Source organism: Aquarana catesbeiana, linkage group LG10 (assembly GCF_042186555.1).
Source record: "Aquarana catesbeiana isolate 2022-GZ linkage group LG10, ASM4218655v1, whole genome shotgun sequence".
Classification (NCBI taxonomy): domain Eukaryota; kingdom Metazoa; phylum Chordata; class Amphibia; order Anura; family Ranidae; genus Aquarana; species Aquarana catesbeiana.
The window spans coordinates 243,671,113-243,685,798 of NC_133333.1; the positions used below are offsets into that span (position 1 = coordinate 243,671,113).

Genomic DNA, 14,686 nt, shown 5'->3' on the forward strand with positions numbered 1-14,686 from the left:
AGCTTCCCCCTCATTTGCTAAGCTCTGGAGTAACTGCACTTGCAGAGTGCCGTTCTGCTTGTGTCTATCTAGCAAGGTTACTCTGCAGTATAAGCAAAGAAGCTGAGATTTCTGCAGTCTGTAAATGTGCTTTTACTATACAAAGATGCTGTACATACAAAACTATTACAATCTTAGGAATACAAGACTGACAGATATCTATAACAAGCAAAATGCCTAGCAAACTGAACAGCCTATGGTCAATATCAGTACAAATACACTTAAAGGGTTACTTTTCTGGTTACTGTATGTTCGTGATCTCCATTGGAAACGATTCTCCTTGAGATCAGGCACGTTTCTTGTATCATGAGTGGCTTCCGATCTTAAAACAGCATGATGATGTGGTGTGTGTGTCCCAGTCTCTACTCGCCCCTTTTATGTGTCAAGCTGTTTACCATAGTTACCAAACAACAGAAAACATACCTGTTTACTGTTGCTGTAGAAACAATGGATTGTTGAAAACTGTCGAATGAATACAAAAATGGTATCTACGTATCATTGTCTACTCAAGCCAACACCTGACAGTAATCTAACAGTCATTCTTTCAGTTTGAGAGCTGAAAGAACCTCAAACAAGTGATTCTCTCACGTGTGTGCTGTAGCTATAGAGACAATAGCCTGTTGAAAACTGTCAATTGAATACAATAATACACCGTACCCATTGTCTACTCAAGCCAGAACCTGACAGTATCTCTATGACCAACCACTATTGTGTAATGTTATGTCCCATGTATCTTATGTCTGATTAATATAAAAAAAATCATATTGTAACAAACGCAACACAAGTGCTCAGTCTATTTGCCGTTAGTAAATCCACCCCTCTGTTGTGCTGAGATGCAGATAACCCGTTTCGCTTGTCACGTCCAATGTTTCTTCATCCTGTCCTTCCTGCACTGTCATTTACACATGGAAGTGCTGTGAGGCTTATTCGAAGCGCTTCCAAAATATTCTCCCTTCCCCAGTCCTCTTAAAATATGTTTGTCTTTATGTCCAGGTGGGTGATGAAGGTGCTGGACACTTTGTGAAGATGGTGCACAATGGCATAGAGTATGGTGACATGCAGCTGATCTGTGAGGCCTATCATCTGATGAAGGACATCGTGCAGTTGGATCACGATGAGATGGCAAAGGTGAGCGAGCCTTCCCACCCCACCCCCCCCACCACCGGCCATCAGAGTCTCTAACTTTCTGAGAATCCACAGATGACTAGCACACATTCTTTGTGTTATTGATCATTCTTTGTTTTTGTAATTCAGACATTTGAAGAGTGGAACAAGACTGAGCTGGACTCCTTCCTAATCGAGATCACAGCCGACATCCTAAAATTCCGGGACACCGATGGCACCCACTTGCTGCCCAAATCCAGGACACAGCCGGGCAGAAAGTAACAGGAAAATGGACGGCAATCTCTGCTCTGGATTTCGGTGTTTCCTGTGACCCTCATTGGTGAGAGTGCCGTCAGTGCTTTAGATTTAATGTGTATTTCCACTTTTGCAGCTAAATTGGGATAACACCTACATTTATATTTGTTACATGTTCCCCAATAACATAGCATAACTTAAAAAGGTAACTTGCATTTAAGTGCTTTTTTACGTGCTTAAAAAAAATCTGTCCATGCTCTCCCTGCTTTTGTAATGTTTAGAGGGGGCTGTGAAGTAATACTAAAGTCTTGTTTGTTATTTTTAACAAAAATAAATAAAAAATGTTATACTTACCTGCTCTGTGCAGTGGATTTGCACAGAGCAGCCCGGATCCTCCTTTTCTCGGGTTTCCTGCCAGCGCTCCTGGCCCTTCCCTCCCGGTTTGTGCTCCCACAACAAGCAGCTTGCTATTGGGGCAGTCGAGTCACATTCAAACACGGAATTGCGTCTCTCTCTCTCTCTCTCTCTCTCTCTCTCTCTCTCTCTCTCTCTCTCTCTCTCTCTCTCTCTCTCTCTCTCTCTCTCTCTCTCTCTCTCTCTCTCTCTCTCTCTCTCTCTCTCTCTCTCTCTCTCTCTCTCTCTCTCTCTCTCTCTCTCTCGAAGCCAATGGCGCTTTGCTGCTGTCTCAGTCAATGAGGAGGGAGAGTCCCGTGTCTCTCGTGCAACATCGCTGGATCAAGATGGGGCTCAGGTAAGTATTAGGGGGGCAGAGAGGGGCTGCCTGCACACAGAAAACTTTTATCTTCATGCATAGTATGCATTTAAGATAAAAAAAAAAAAAAAAAATCTTCTGCCTTTACTACCAGTTTAATATAATTGTTCCTGTCCGTACTGTTCGCAGTTCCTCATTATCACCTATAAGCTAGATTTGAACACGGTTTGTCGTTACAAACTTACAAAACACTCTTCCTGCATTGTGTGTTAATAATATAGCCTAGCCTGTTTGGGGACAAAGACACCACGAGCCTGTCCAGACATTCTGCCATGACACTTTCTTAGAAACATTTTTTTTTTTTTTACAAACTCTTTATTACAAAATTTTTACTTACAAATTATTTAACATAACTTACATGATCATATCTATATCTTTTCTTCCACAAATTTTTACATGTATATCTATTTTTAATACCCATTCACTCTTACAACCCATTCTTCCCTCTCATCCATCTTATGGTCACTAATTCTTTCCCCTTTTACTCATTTTATACTGTATTTTGTATACTGTACATATTTCTGCATATTTCCTTTTTGTTCATACATTATTTTCTCATGTGGTACCACTTGGTTTACTGCTCTCACCCATTGATTTATTGTAGGTGGATTTGGCTGGATCCATTTTTCCACTATTTGTTTTCGGGCCAGGAATAATACTTCTTGCAAAAATATCCTAGTGTATCCACACACCCTTTCTTTTACCACCCCCAGCACACATAGTTCCACAGTGGCCGTAATAGGTTTATTTATGACTTTTCCTAATTTCTTGACCCACCTGTTGCCAATACCTTCCTATACATCCACACTGCCGCATCACATGGATGAAATCCTCTCCTCCTTCCCCACATCTTGTTCAGTCTGGCGCCTGCATCCTCCCCATCCTATACAGTCTGTTTGGTGCCAAGTATGTCTGATGTATTATATTTAATTGAATTATCCTGTTGTTCATTGCTGGCGATACTTTCAAATGCGAGGAGCAGATTTCATCCCAGTCCTGATCACTCATTCCCGGGATGACCCCCTGCCATTTATCCCTCACGCCCACCGGGTCCCCACTTATTTTACTCCTGTAATAGGTGTGAATACAACTTGAATATCAATCCCTTTTGGTCCTTGAGATTTTAATATGCCTATAAGGGGATATCTAGAGATTTTTGGTTCTTTTCTTTAGGGCTGCAACTAACGATTATTTTCATAATCGATTAGTTGGCCGATTATTGTTTTGATTAATCGGTTAATAACCTTACAAAAAAGTGTGGTGTATAATTTAGTTAATATGTAAAGTTTAAAAAAAAAGGACATTTATTCCTAAATATCTCTATACGCAGGGGTAAATATAAAATAACCACTATACGGTTAGGGAGTAAAATCTTTAATCCACTCTGAGAATAACAGACAGAAGAGATATACTCTATATACTATTAGAGGAGATATACTCTATATACTATTAGAGGAGATGTACTCTATATACTATTAGAGGTTGAATCTTGTAAATATCAACAGACTCAGATCAAATTTTTTTATTTAAAGAAAAAAAAAAAGTTCTAGACTGTTTTGCAGATTTTCAAACAGAACTGTAATATTACATGCTTTTCTGCAGCTTCTCCATTGAAGTATATTGAACCAAAAAAGCACTGTTTTGCATTGAAAAAGGCCCTTGACCCTTTCCAAATACACAGCAGCTGAAAAAAAGCATAGATGTGAACGTTAAATGAACTGTAGTGCATTTCTGCAAAAAGCACCAAAAAAACACATGGGTGGGAACCAGGCCTAAGACATTTAGTAACATAATGGAGTTAAAAAAAAAAAAAAAAAAATTAGCCCTTCGTTTTTTTACTGTGCAACAGTGAAAGTAATGTTTACAGTAGAGATTATTTGCTCTTTTTTTACTATAAAGTGCTAATTTTAGCTTTTTTTTAACCCCATTGTGTTACTGGCCGATTAATCGGTTATGAAAATAGTAATCGATTAATTTCATAATCGATTAGTTGTTCCGGCCCTACTTTTCTTTCAAACTGTATATATATTTTCGCACATATATTTTTTTTTTTTTTTTTTTTTTTTTTTTTATGTGTGTGTGTAATTTTATAATATATATATATATATATATATATATATATATATATATATATATATATATATATATATATATATATAAATTTTTTTCTCACACATGTGTTTTTAAAAAAAAATATATATATATTTTTTTTTTTTCACAGTGGTGCCCAAATACCACCAAAAGCTCTGCTTTGTGTGAAAAAAAGATATACATTTTAATTTTTGGTACAGCGTTCATGACTGCGCAATTACCATTTAAAGTGGCAAAGTGCTGAATAGAAAAAAAAAAAAAAATGGCCTGGTCATGAAGGGGGGTAAAACCTTCTGGAGCTGAAGTGGTTAAACAGTCACAACGTAAATGATTTAGTGATGACTCCTTACAGGAATGTGACGTTCATATAAAATGTTGCAATAGTGAAACAATAAAGTGGCCGCTGTTGTGACTATACCATATCTGTGTGCATCATGAAGACTTGGGTCAGCTCGCCGGAACCCGCCTGTATCTCCGTCAGGAGAAAGGAGCAATGTGGCAGCATTGCACACAGCTGGCAGAGGAGCATTTTGCAAATTAAAAAAAAAAAAAAAAAAGTTTATAACCATGTCTACATCTTGTGACTGTTTTTGGTAACAATTTGAATTGCAAACTAGGTTTCAACGCTTGTAGTTGTGCAAAGATAGTGCTGTATTTGCAAAGCCGTTTCTAAAAAGGAACCGCTGCAATGCAATTTAAAATAGATTCGTGTTCTCTTCTGTCTCAGAACCAAATCATGATTGCAATGCACTAAGATGCGACGACGCATATGTGTTAACAAATGGCCCCTAATGTGTTTTTAATTCAATGGTGCTTTATAATGGCAGTGACATGCAGATAATATGTGTGATGTTTTAAGGTGTTATTTAAAAAAAAAAAAAAATTTAGTTAAAGCATTTTTTTCAGAAAAGGTCACACAGGGGGAATTCACCTTTTGCAATGACTTCCTGAGTACTTCCTTGTAGCCTGTTTGCTTTAGATTAGATGATGCTTTTATTGTTGCCATGTAATACTGTGTGGGTGGGGATGATTTCTTGCAGACACTTCCTGTCCCCTCCCTCCTGTAGTTTTTGCTGGTGGTGTAATTCGGCCCAGGAAGACTTCACAATCAGATTTGTGCCATCTGTGATCCAATTCTTTAAGATGATGCAATGGAGTTGCAGCACAGAGTTGGGGTTAAGGGAGGGGGTGACACATGATGGGGCTAAAAATCTGTGAGGCTGCTCAATTTATTTTTTCTCTTCTTATATTTTTTTTTTTTTTTCTTTTCCCCTTGCATGTCTGTCTGCATGTCAGATTGTATGCATGTAATTTCCCTTTTAACCTAATTTCCCAAATGAATTTCATTTGCAGATTAAATTTCCTTAAGGGGACATAGTAACCAGTAACTGTCCAGACACTTAGGAAGTATTGGATGGTGGGCTTAAGGTAAACAAGCTACTGAATTACCACTAAAAAAGTGTTGGACATTTAACCGCTTGACCTCCAGAAGATTAAGAAGAGTCTCCGCTCTAATTCGTCCCAAAGGTGTTCTATCGGGTTGAGGTCATGACTCTGTGCAGACCAGTCAAGTTCCTCCACCCCAAACTCGCTCATCCATGTCTTTATGGACCTTGCTTTGTGCACTGGTCCAAATCATTTGGTGGAGGGGGGATTATGATGTGGGGTTGTTTTTCAGGGGTTGGGCTTGGCCCCTTAGTTCCAGTGAAGAGAACTCTTAAGACGTCAGCATACCAAGACATTTTGGACAATTTCATGCTCCCAAATTAGTGTGAACAGTTTGGGGATGGCCCCTTCCCGTTCCAACATGACTGAGCACCAGTGCACAAAGCAAGGTCCATAAAGACATGGATGAGTGAGTTTGGAGGTATAGGAACTTGACTGGCCTGCACAGAGTCCTGACCTCAACCCGATAGAACACCTTTGGGATGAATGAGAGCGGAGACTGCGAGCCAGGCCTTCTCATCCAACATCAGTGCCTGACCTCACAAATGCGCTTCTGGAAGAATGGTCAAACATTCCCATAGACATCCTAAACCTTGTGGACAGCTTTCCCAGAAGAGTTGAAGCTGCAAAGGGTGGGCCAACCCAATATTGAACCCTACGGACTAAGACGTCATTAAAGTTTGTGTAAAGGCAGGCGTCCCAATACTTTTGGCAATATAGTGTATATACGTGATCCCACACACAGCAGCCGCCCTGTAGCAGTAAAATTGCTATAGGGTGGTGGGCAAACCGTTAATATTGAATGTATTTGGCTTTTGAGTAAAAAAAAAAAAAAAAAAAAAACTTTAAATCCCAGTCCAAAGCATAGAGAAGGCATGAGTAGCAGAAAATCCAAAGCATGCCAGAAAATGCTGCACAGTGTCTTGTAGTGGCATTCCTCTGATAGTGTTGTCACTCCTGTCTGTACAGGTGAAGCTGTGTTTGCACGCTGTCTGTCGTCCCTAAAGAATGAGCGGAAAGTGGCGAGCAAACAGTTACAAGGACCAAAGCAAGCCCCCTTTAAGGGTGACAAGAAGGCCTTCCTCGAGGACATCAGAAAGGTAGGTGTTCTGGGATTTGCTGCCTCATAGAATTGCAAAGCCTCTTATTTCGTTGTTTTGGATATACATATAAAAGAGATCTGCTTGATGTAAATCTTCTCAATTCCTACTTCTCTGTGTAGTTATATACTTTACCTGGAGTTCCCCTTTAGAGCCCTTTCACACTGACAGCGCGGGGGCGTCGGCGGTAAAGCGCCGCTAGTTTTACCGTTGCTTTAGAGGTGCTTTTCTGCCGCTGGCAGGGTGCTTATAACCCCTGCTAGTGGCCGAATAAAGGGTTAAAAGCGCCCGCAAAGTGCCACTACGGAGGTGCTTTGCCGGCGGTGCTGCCCATTGATTTCAATGGGCAGTGGTGCTTTAGGAGCGGTCTATACACCGCTCCTAAAGTGCCTCAAAAGAGCTGCTTGCAGGACTTTTTCTTTAACGTCCTGCCAGTGCAACGCCCCAGTGTGAAAGCAAAATCCAGAAGTAGTAGAAAGAGAAAATTATCACCGCTCCTAGGAAAGCCGATCGAAAGCAAACATCTCCTCCATGCTGGAAGCAACAGGTGCCGGCAATGCTTGTACAACGAAGTAATTAGAGAAAGTCCTGGACACGCACTCAAATTGATATGTTGCCTTTATTGAATAAAAGTCATAAAAGATACATGCCGCAGCAGAAAAATGCAGGAAAGCTGACGCGTTTCACACTGTGGTCAGTGCTTAATCATAGCTTTCTGCTGCGGCATGCATCTTTTATGACTTTTATTCAGTAAAGGCAACATATCAATTTTGAGTGCGGCTGTCCAGGACTTTCTCTAATTACTCCAGTGTGAAAGCACTCGGGCTTTCACACTGGGATTGCAGATGAGGCATTTTTCAGGCGCTATTTTTTTAGTGCTAAAGCGCCTGAAAAACGCCTCCAGTTTGAAAGGGGTCTTAAACACACTTTTGTTCCGGTGTGAGCCCCTTGGTGATGAGCTGCAGTCGGCGCTCAGACTAACTCATCGTCTGCTGAACTGCTTTCTGTTTCCTGTTGCAGGCGCTATATGCATCCAAGATCATTTCATACGCACAAGGGTTCATCCTCTTCCGCCAGGCGGCCCAGGAATTTGGCTGGAAGTTGAATTATGGCGGTATCGCTATGATGTGGAGAGGAGGCTGTATCATCCGCAGGTAATTTCTTAGCACATACCTCCATGGCTTAGAGCAGATAACACACTGGAAAAAATAAAAGTACATCGCTAAGGTTTTAAGGGGGAAAAAAAAAAAAAAATGCTTGTTGCCCCGCTGGCATTGACTGACTGAGTTACTCACCTAGGCTTTTCAGAAAAAAGGCAACGAGGCGAACATATTTACTTGGCACAGGTTTCTTTTAACTTCTGAAGGCCCCTTAGACAGACCTGGGCAGTTTGTGCCTTCTCAGCTGTTCAGATATAAGTCCCGGAAAACAACCTGAAAACGCACATACTCTCACTGCTCAAAGGTAAGTCGGCAACGGTGGCATGACCTCTGTGGTTTGGGGTCTTCACCTAGTCACAGCTACAGTTCTCAAGAGAAAGAAATTCCGGATGGCCTCAATCCCAGTGATGAGATTTAAAAAAGCCTTTTCAGTAAATCTGTAAAAAGCACACTGATGTACAGGCAGAAGAGGCGGGGTGGTGTTAACGCGTTTCACATTTTAGACTGCTTTATCAAAAGCCCATAACAACCTAATGGCCTGCAGTTGTTGGGGAATGCAGAAACCTTTATTTTCACAATAGCTGGAGCCCAGCAAAGTGCCGAAATCTGTTCTTGGTACATACTCGTCCTGTGGCATTGTGTTGGGATTGTAGTAGAGCTGTTGTAAGACCTATGAAGGTACAAGTATGCTGCTTTTATTATGAGAAGTGTCCATTGTAGCCTCCTAAGCTGGCCATAGATGGATTGAAATTTGGCCAGTTCAGCAGGGACTGGATGATTTTTAATATTACCTATGGCCGTTCCCCCTCGAGACTTCTCTCGAAAAGGAAGTGTTAGCATCTGCAGTCAATCTGCTGCAGCACCGATCTGTGTAATCTGACAGCGGAGGAATCCCGTTGTCAGATGCCATGACACAGTGAGGAGGACTCCTCCACCATTCATCTCGCTAGTGTGGATGGGGAGTCTGTTGGTGTTTAAGGCTCCGTTCACACTGCCGCGACTTTAGATCTGACTTGTGAGTCCCCAAATCGCATGACATGTGAAATCCCATGTAAGTCAATGAGAGCTGTCTTAAAGTGGAGCTCCACACAAAATGGAAAGCTCTGCATGTTTGCTCCCCCCCCACTGCCAAGAAGAAATGGGCTGGGGTGCCGACATTGTAGGATCCCTGGACAGGTAAGTGTCCTAATATTAAAAGTCAGCATCCTACAGTATTTGTACCTGCTGACTTTTTTAATTTTTGGGTGGGGCAGGGGCTCTGCTTTAATTAGCACTACTGAAGATGCTCCAGCTTTATAAAATGTTCCTGTACTACTTCAAGGCTACTTGTGTCCATAGACTTCAATGGAAGTCACATCCAAGTCGTATCTTCATCTATATTGATGTGATTCAGATCCGACAGAGGAGGATTATACAGGTGGTGCATGGCATCTACCTGTATGCTGTTACCTCTGCGTACTTGCACAAGACAAAGTTGGTTCAAAGTAGTGCTTAAAGGGTTTGTAAATCTTCTTCCTTCTCCTTTTTTTTTTTTTTTTTTCTTTTCTTTTTTTTCTTTCTTTTTCTTCTTCTTTTTTAAATCTTATCTCCACTGTGCAGTTCGTTTTGCACAGTGTGGCCCCGAACCTGGTCTTCTGGGGGTCCCCCGGCAGCTTTGGCGGCTCCTAGCATCGGTAAACCCCCTGGGAGAAGTGCTCTCCCGGGGTTACCTTGTGGGCGCGCTCCCGAGTCCAGCATTTGCGTCTATAGACACAGAATGCTGGACTCGGCCCCCGCGTCATTGTATTTGATTGACAGCACTGGGAGCCAATGGCTGCGCTGCTATCAATCTATCCAATCAAGAGCCGAGAACCCCGGGCAGAGAGGTAGAGCATGTCTCCGAAAAGGCAATGAAGGGCTCAGGTGAGTAAAACTGGGGGGCTGGTCACTGTCAGAAGGGTTTTTACAACCTCTTTAAGTTGCCTGTTAAAGTCACATAGTAAGTCACGTGACTTTCAGGTTGCAGTAGTGTTTGTTTTTTGATCAATCCGCCTGCTGCTCGCAGAACAGAGCTTTAGTTTTATGTTTTAGGGGTGTGTAGAAGTTTTATGTAGCACTTTCTATAGTACAGTGGTTCTCAACCTTCCTAGTGCCGTGACCCCTTGATAAAATTTATCTAGGGAAACTGTAAAAAGAGCCTATTTAGTACTGTATAAGCAGCCTTAATGCATTCCAGTAATTATCAATGCTTCCGTCACGCTCTAAGTAGCTGTGCATTGAACATTAATGCGGTTTGACATGCTTTTATCATGTTTCTGTTGACTTCAATGGAAAATGCATCTGGGGAAAAAAGTGTGCGTTCAGCCTAAATGGAATGTAAGTCTGTTCAGCATCTGTGAAGAGACGTTTAATAATTGTACTGACACCAGGGAACTATTGTATCCCCTGACAACCAAGAACAAATCGACTGTTTTGCATAAATTGGGGCCTCATAATGAAATGCTTTTTCTTCATTATTATTTCACTTTTAGTGTGTTTTTGGGGAAGATCAAGGAAGCCTTTGACAGGAATCCAGATCTGCAGAATCTCTTGTTGGATGATTTCTTTAAAAAGGAGATGCACAACTGTCAGGTAATGAGGAGATGTTGTTGCAGGAATGATTCATTCAACCCTCCTTCCAGATTTACTGAAAAATGTATAGATAATAAATGTGAGTTCTTACTTCTGATTCTATAGCAAAAGTAAGCTACTGTCTGGATTGTCGGTAAGCAACAGCCCTAATATTTCATTCTGCACAGACCACAATTCAGTACAGATTTGAATACAATTGTATGAGTTCTCTTTTGCTGTTTGATAATATTAGACAATGTTGTACAGTGTGAACTCGATTTATGTTTGTGAGAAGTCAAATCTGTACTTGGTGAGGGTCTCAGTCAGTTTTTAGGGCTCCCCAAATGATCAGATCTGACTTTTTTTTTCTTGATAGACATGTTTGTCTGTGGTCCTGAATTTAAAGGGGTACCTGTGTGGAATAGAAATTGGGGAGGGGCGCTGGTTTTTTAAAGATGGGGCGCGCTTCAGGATTGTCATCCTGATCCTTGTTTCCCTAAGTATGTTGCCAGTGCACTAGCAAGAGTTTAGACTTTAATGGCTGCATGCTTGTTCCAGGGCAGAGACCAAATGAGACCTTCTCTCCCTCCCAAAGGGGGAAGAAGGTCATTTGGTCTCTGGCCTGGAACAAGCATGCAGCCATTAAAGTCTAAACTCTTGTACAATCACTTGAATTGGTGGTCGCATTTTTGCCCACAAATTTCATAAAATAATTCTTTTACTCTTATTTCCCTCATTTGTTTACTTCTGTGTTTCTCCTGTTCAGGAATCATGGCGCAGAGTAGTGAGCTCCGGAGTGCAGTACGGCATCCCTATGCCATGCTTTACCACCGCACTGGCTTTCTATGATGGTTACAGACATGAAATGTTACCGGCCAACCTCATTCAGGTAAAATGATTTTTGTACAGGGCCTAGTCCAGTGTTTCATTTAGGGTACCCTTTAAAACGTATGCACCACTTTCTAAAAAAAAGTTTTGTATATCACAGCAGCCTTCACACATCGGGGCTCCTAACGTTAGAGGCGATTTTTATTTTTGCAAAGCAAATACACCCTTTATACCCTGGTACTGATATCCAGCATTTCTCTGCTCCCCTAGCTCTGACAGAGGGGCAGGGAATGGGAAAACAAGGATGCTGTAAAAAGGCACCTGTCGTGCCCCTACCAACCAATGGTAATACCTGTGGCTTTGTGTAGCAAAAGGTAGACAATTTTTAGGCAACCCAGATGGCTCCCTAGTTGGGGGGGGGGGGGTACATGACTTTTCTCTTATAAGCCACACAGGGAGATTTGGGCTCCATTCACACCTAGGCGATTTGAATCATGGGCGGAATTGCTGCGATACCAAATTGCGGTGGGACACACGTTTTGAGATGCCATTACTTCTTAAGATAAATTGTGGCAAATTGCAATGCTGTTGCCCCCCCAAAAAAAAGCCCCTGCTCATTTTTAAGCAACAGGCTTTGCACATTGTGATTTTGACACGATTGGGGTGCTATTAAGAAGTAATGGCATTGCAAATGCATACCATGATTTGGAATCTCTGTGATTCCGCCCGCGATTCAAATTGCCTAGGTATGAATGGAGCTCTATTAAAATTGGTGCAAACAGAATCTGGATCAACTGTGCAAAGTAACCAATCAGCTTCTAGGTTTTAACCCCCATTCACATTGACTGCAGCTTTGAAATCACGCGACTTCATCTGAAATTGCATGTTACTGTGCAGCAGCCGACCTCCCTCCCCCCTTTTGCATTTTCTCAAAGAATGCAAAATGTTCTCTGATTGGATGAAGTGGAGGTTTTGATGTCACCACCCCCTACACCTCAACCTCGTACATTGCAACTAAGCAAAAAAAAAAAAAAAAAAAACTTGCACTGAAGCTTTTAATGTGTAGACTTGTCAAATCATTATATCTTACCTTTTAAGAGGCATTGGAATCACATTTTATTGTGCAATATGCAGTGTACAGGATAAGAACATAATGGGGTCAGTGCATTGCTTCTCAACCTTTTTCCAGTCAGGGCCCCCCCTAAAGTATTACGCACATAACTGTGCTCAATCCTGATGCTCTGCTCTTTAGAGGTTCCATTAATTCTTAAGGGTACCCCACATATTTTCAAACATGGGGTGCTTTTGGTGCAGCACAATTTAAAAAAAAAAAAAAAAAAGTCAGACTTCTTTTTTCCTGCATTTTGCATTGAAATTCATGGGCTATCCTATACACAGAATGCATCCACACAGATGTGAACCAAGGGCTTGTTCACATGTCAGGTTGGAGGGGTGGTAAAACTACATGGTTGAGCTGTGTTTACCACCCCCAACTGCTCCCCCCTTTAGCTGCAAAGGCAGCAGCTGGGGGTGTACACATGCTGTGGCTGCAGATGTACCCAGGGTGAATGGGGCTGCAGCCACCCGGCAACTGTGTGCATTGCAGAGTTGCTTCTTTACTGCCTGCCAAATGCCTCTGAAAAGCAATTTGAGCATGGATTGCTTTTCAGAGGAGCAGCAGTCCTTGCTGTTATCACAACCACACCCTAAAATGCAGTTCTGACAGTACAGGAATAGGGGGGTCAGGATTAAAAGTAATGTATACAGACACATGCGTGCGCACACACACTATTAAATGGGTACCTTAACGACAACAACATACAATGCACTATTAACAAACGCACACATATAGGTTGAACTGGATGGACTTGTGTCTTTTTTTTTTTTTTTTTTTTACCTCACCAACTATATATGTAACATGTACACACATACACGTATAAGCCCCTTTTTCTAGTACAATACCTTTCCTTCACACAGCCGGGTACACTGTTGGGGGAAGCAGAGAGCACAGCACACTCCCCTTGTTAAAATTTGAGGGAGCTCCCTTAAAGTGCCAATGTATGGTTCAGCAGGGGGTCGGGCTCATCCAACAGCCCTTCTCCGCTGATCCCTGCGGCACACCTGAGGACCTCTGGCGGCACCGCGGTTGAGAGAGGCTGGGTCAGAGGCTTGATTCTCCCATGACACCATTGAAGGTATCTGCGGCAGGGAAGTCAACCTTCTGTAATAGTTATGCTCTTATCCTGTAAATGTTATGTTGCACAAAAATCTATAGACTTTAAAAAGAAGTGTGTAAATTTCAGTTTTGCTATATTGGTTTAGGAATTTTCACCTAATATAATATTACTACTTTTTTTTTTTTTCCATCTGCCTTCACATGTCATATTCCTATCTTTGATACATCTACCAAACAATGTATATCTCATTACTACAGGTACCTAATATAACGCTGTCTATTTACACAATGCTTTACATATACTCACATCAGTCCCTGCACACAAGTAGCGTACAATCCTAAGGTCTCTAACTCACATTTCATACATGTACTAGGGCCAATTTTAGACAGGAACCAATTAAATAAAATATATTTGGTTTCTATTCTGCTTTGGCAATAACAGGCCTTCCCTGTGGATGTAATTGAATGAATGGCTGGGGGTACAGAGAGTGTGCTGGTAATATTAATATTCTGTGTACTTTTTCTATTTCAGGCACAGAGAGACTACTTTGGCGCTCACACCTATGAGCTCCTGTCAAAACCAGGACACTTTGTTCACACAAACTGGACCGGACATGGTGGCAACGTGTCGTCGTCTTCTTACAATGTCTAAGACCCGTCTACAATAAACATAGTCCTGGATGTCCTAGAAGCTTTCTCAGTTGTCACTGTTGTAATCTGCACTTTTCTGTCTAGCGAGAAAATAAATTTCTTTTTATATATGACTGATGTTTGTTCAGATCTTTCTTATACATGAAGTTTCAGTGGGTTAGCAAAGAGGCAATGTCCTCTCCTCCCCTGCACTATACAGATGTGTGATTGGCTAAATGAATTCTTCAGCCCATTTAGTTACTAATGCATAAAAAGCCTTGCAGACCGATACATGATTGCATTTCTCAGAAAATGTACAATATGTACCATTTATTAGGGGAGCAAATATGTTTTTTTTTTTTTCTAAATGTACTAATTTCAGCTAGTACTTGTCCCATATGATTGCAGAAGAACTAAGTGCAAGCACCTTTAGAAGTATGAAGACTTGGATATGTGAATAGGTAAGTGTATTTGTACAAGAAGAATCCGGTATATA

General features: G+C 41.5%; 1 protein-coding gene across 1 annotated transcript in view; it reads left to right on the forward strand.

The window, feature by feature from the left end:
• The window catches only part of PGD (phosphogluconate dehydrogenase), a 33,537-nt gene extending 19,213 nt beyond the window's left edge, over window positions 1-14,324 (forward strand). Inside the window, 9 exon segments of the mRNA XM_073603557.1 lie at window positions 1,033-1,167; window positions 1,294-1,396; window positions 1,399-1,466; window positions 1,468-1,483; window positions 6,677-6,807; window positions 7,828-7,961; window positions 10,478-10,577; window positions 11,323-11,445; window positions 14,093-14,324. Of these exon segments, the coding sequence (XP_073459658.1) occupies window positions 1,033-1,167; window positions 1,294-1,396; window positions 1,399-1,466; window positions 1,468-1,483; window positions 6,677-6,807; window positions 7,828-7,961; window positions 10,478-10,577; window positions 11,323-11,445; window positions 14,093-14,212 (930 nt within the window). The 3' untranslated portion in view covers window positions 14,213-14,324.
• Window positions 14,325-14,686: the final 362 nt, after the last annotated feature.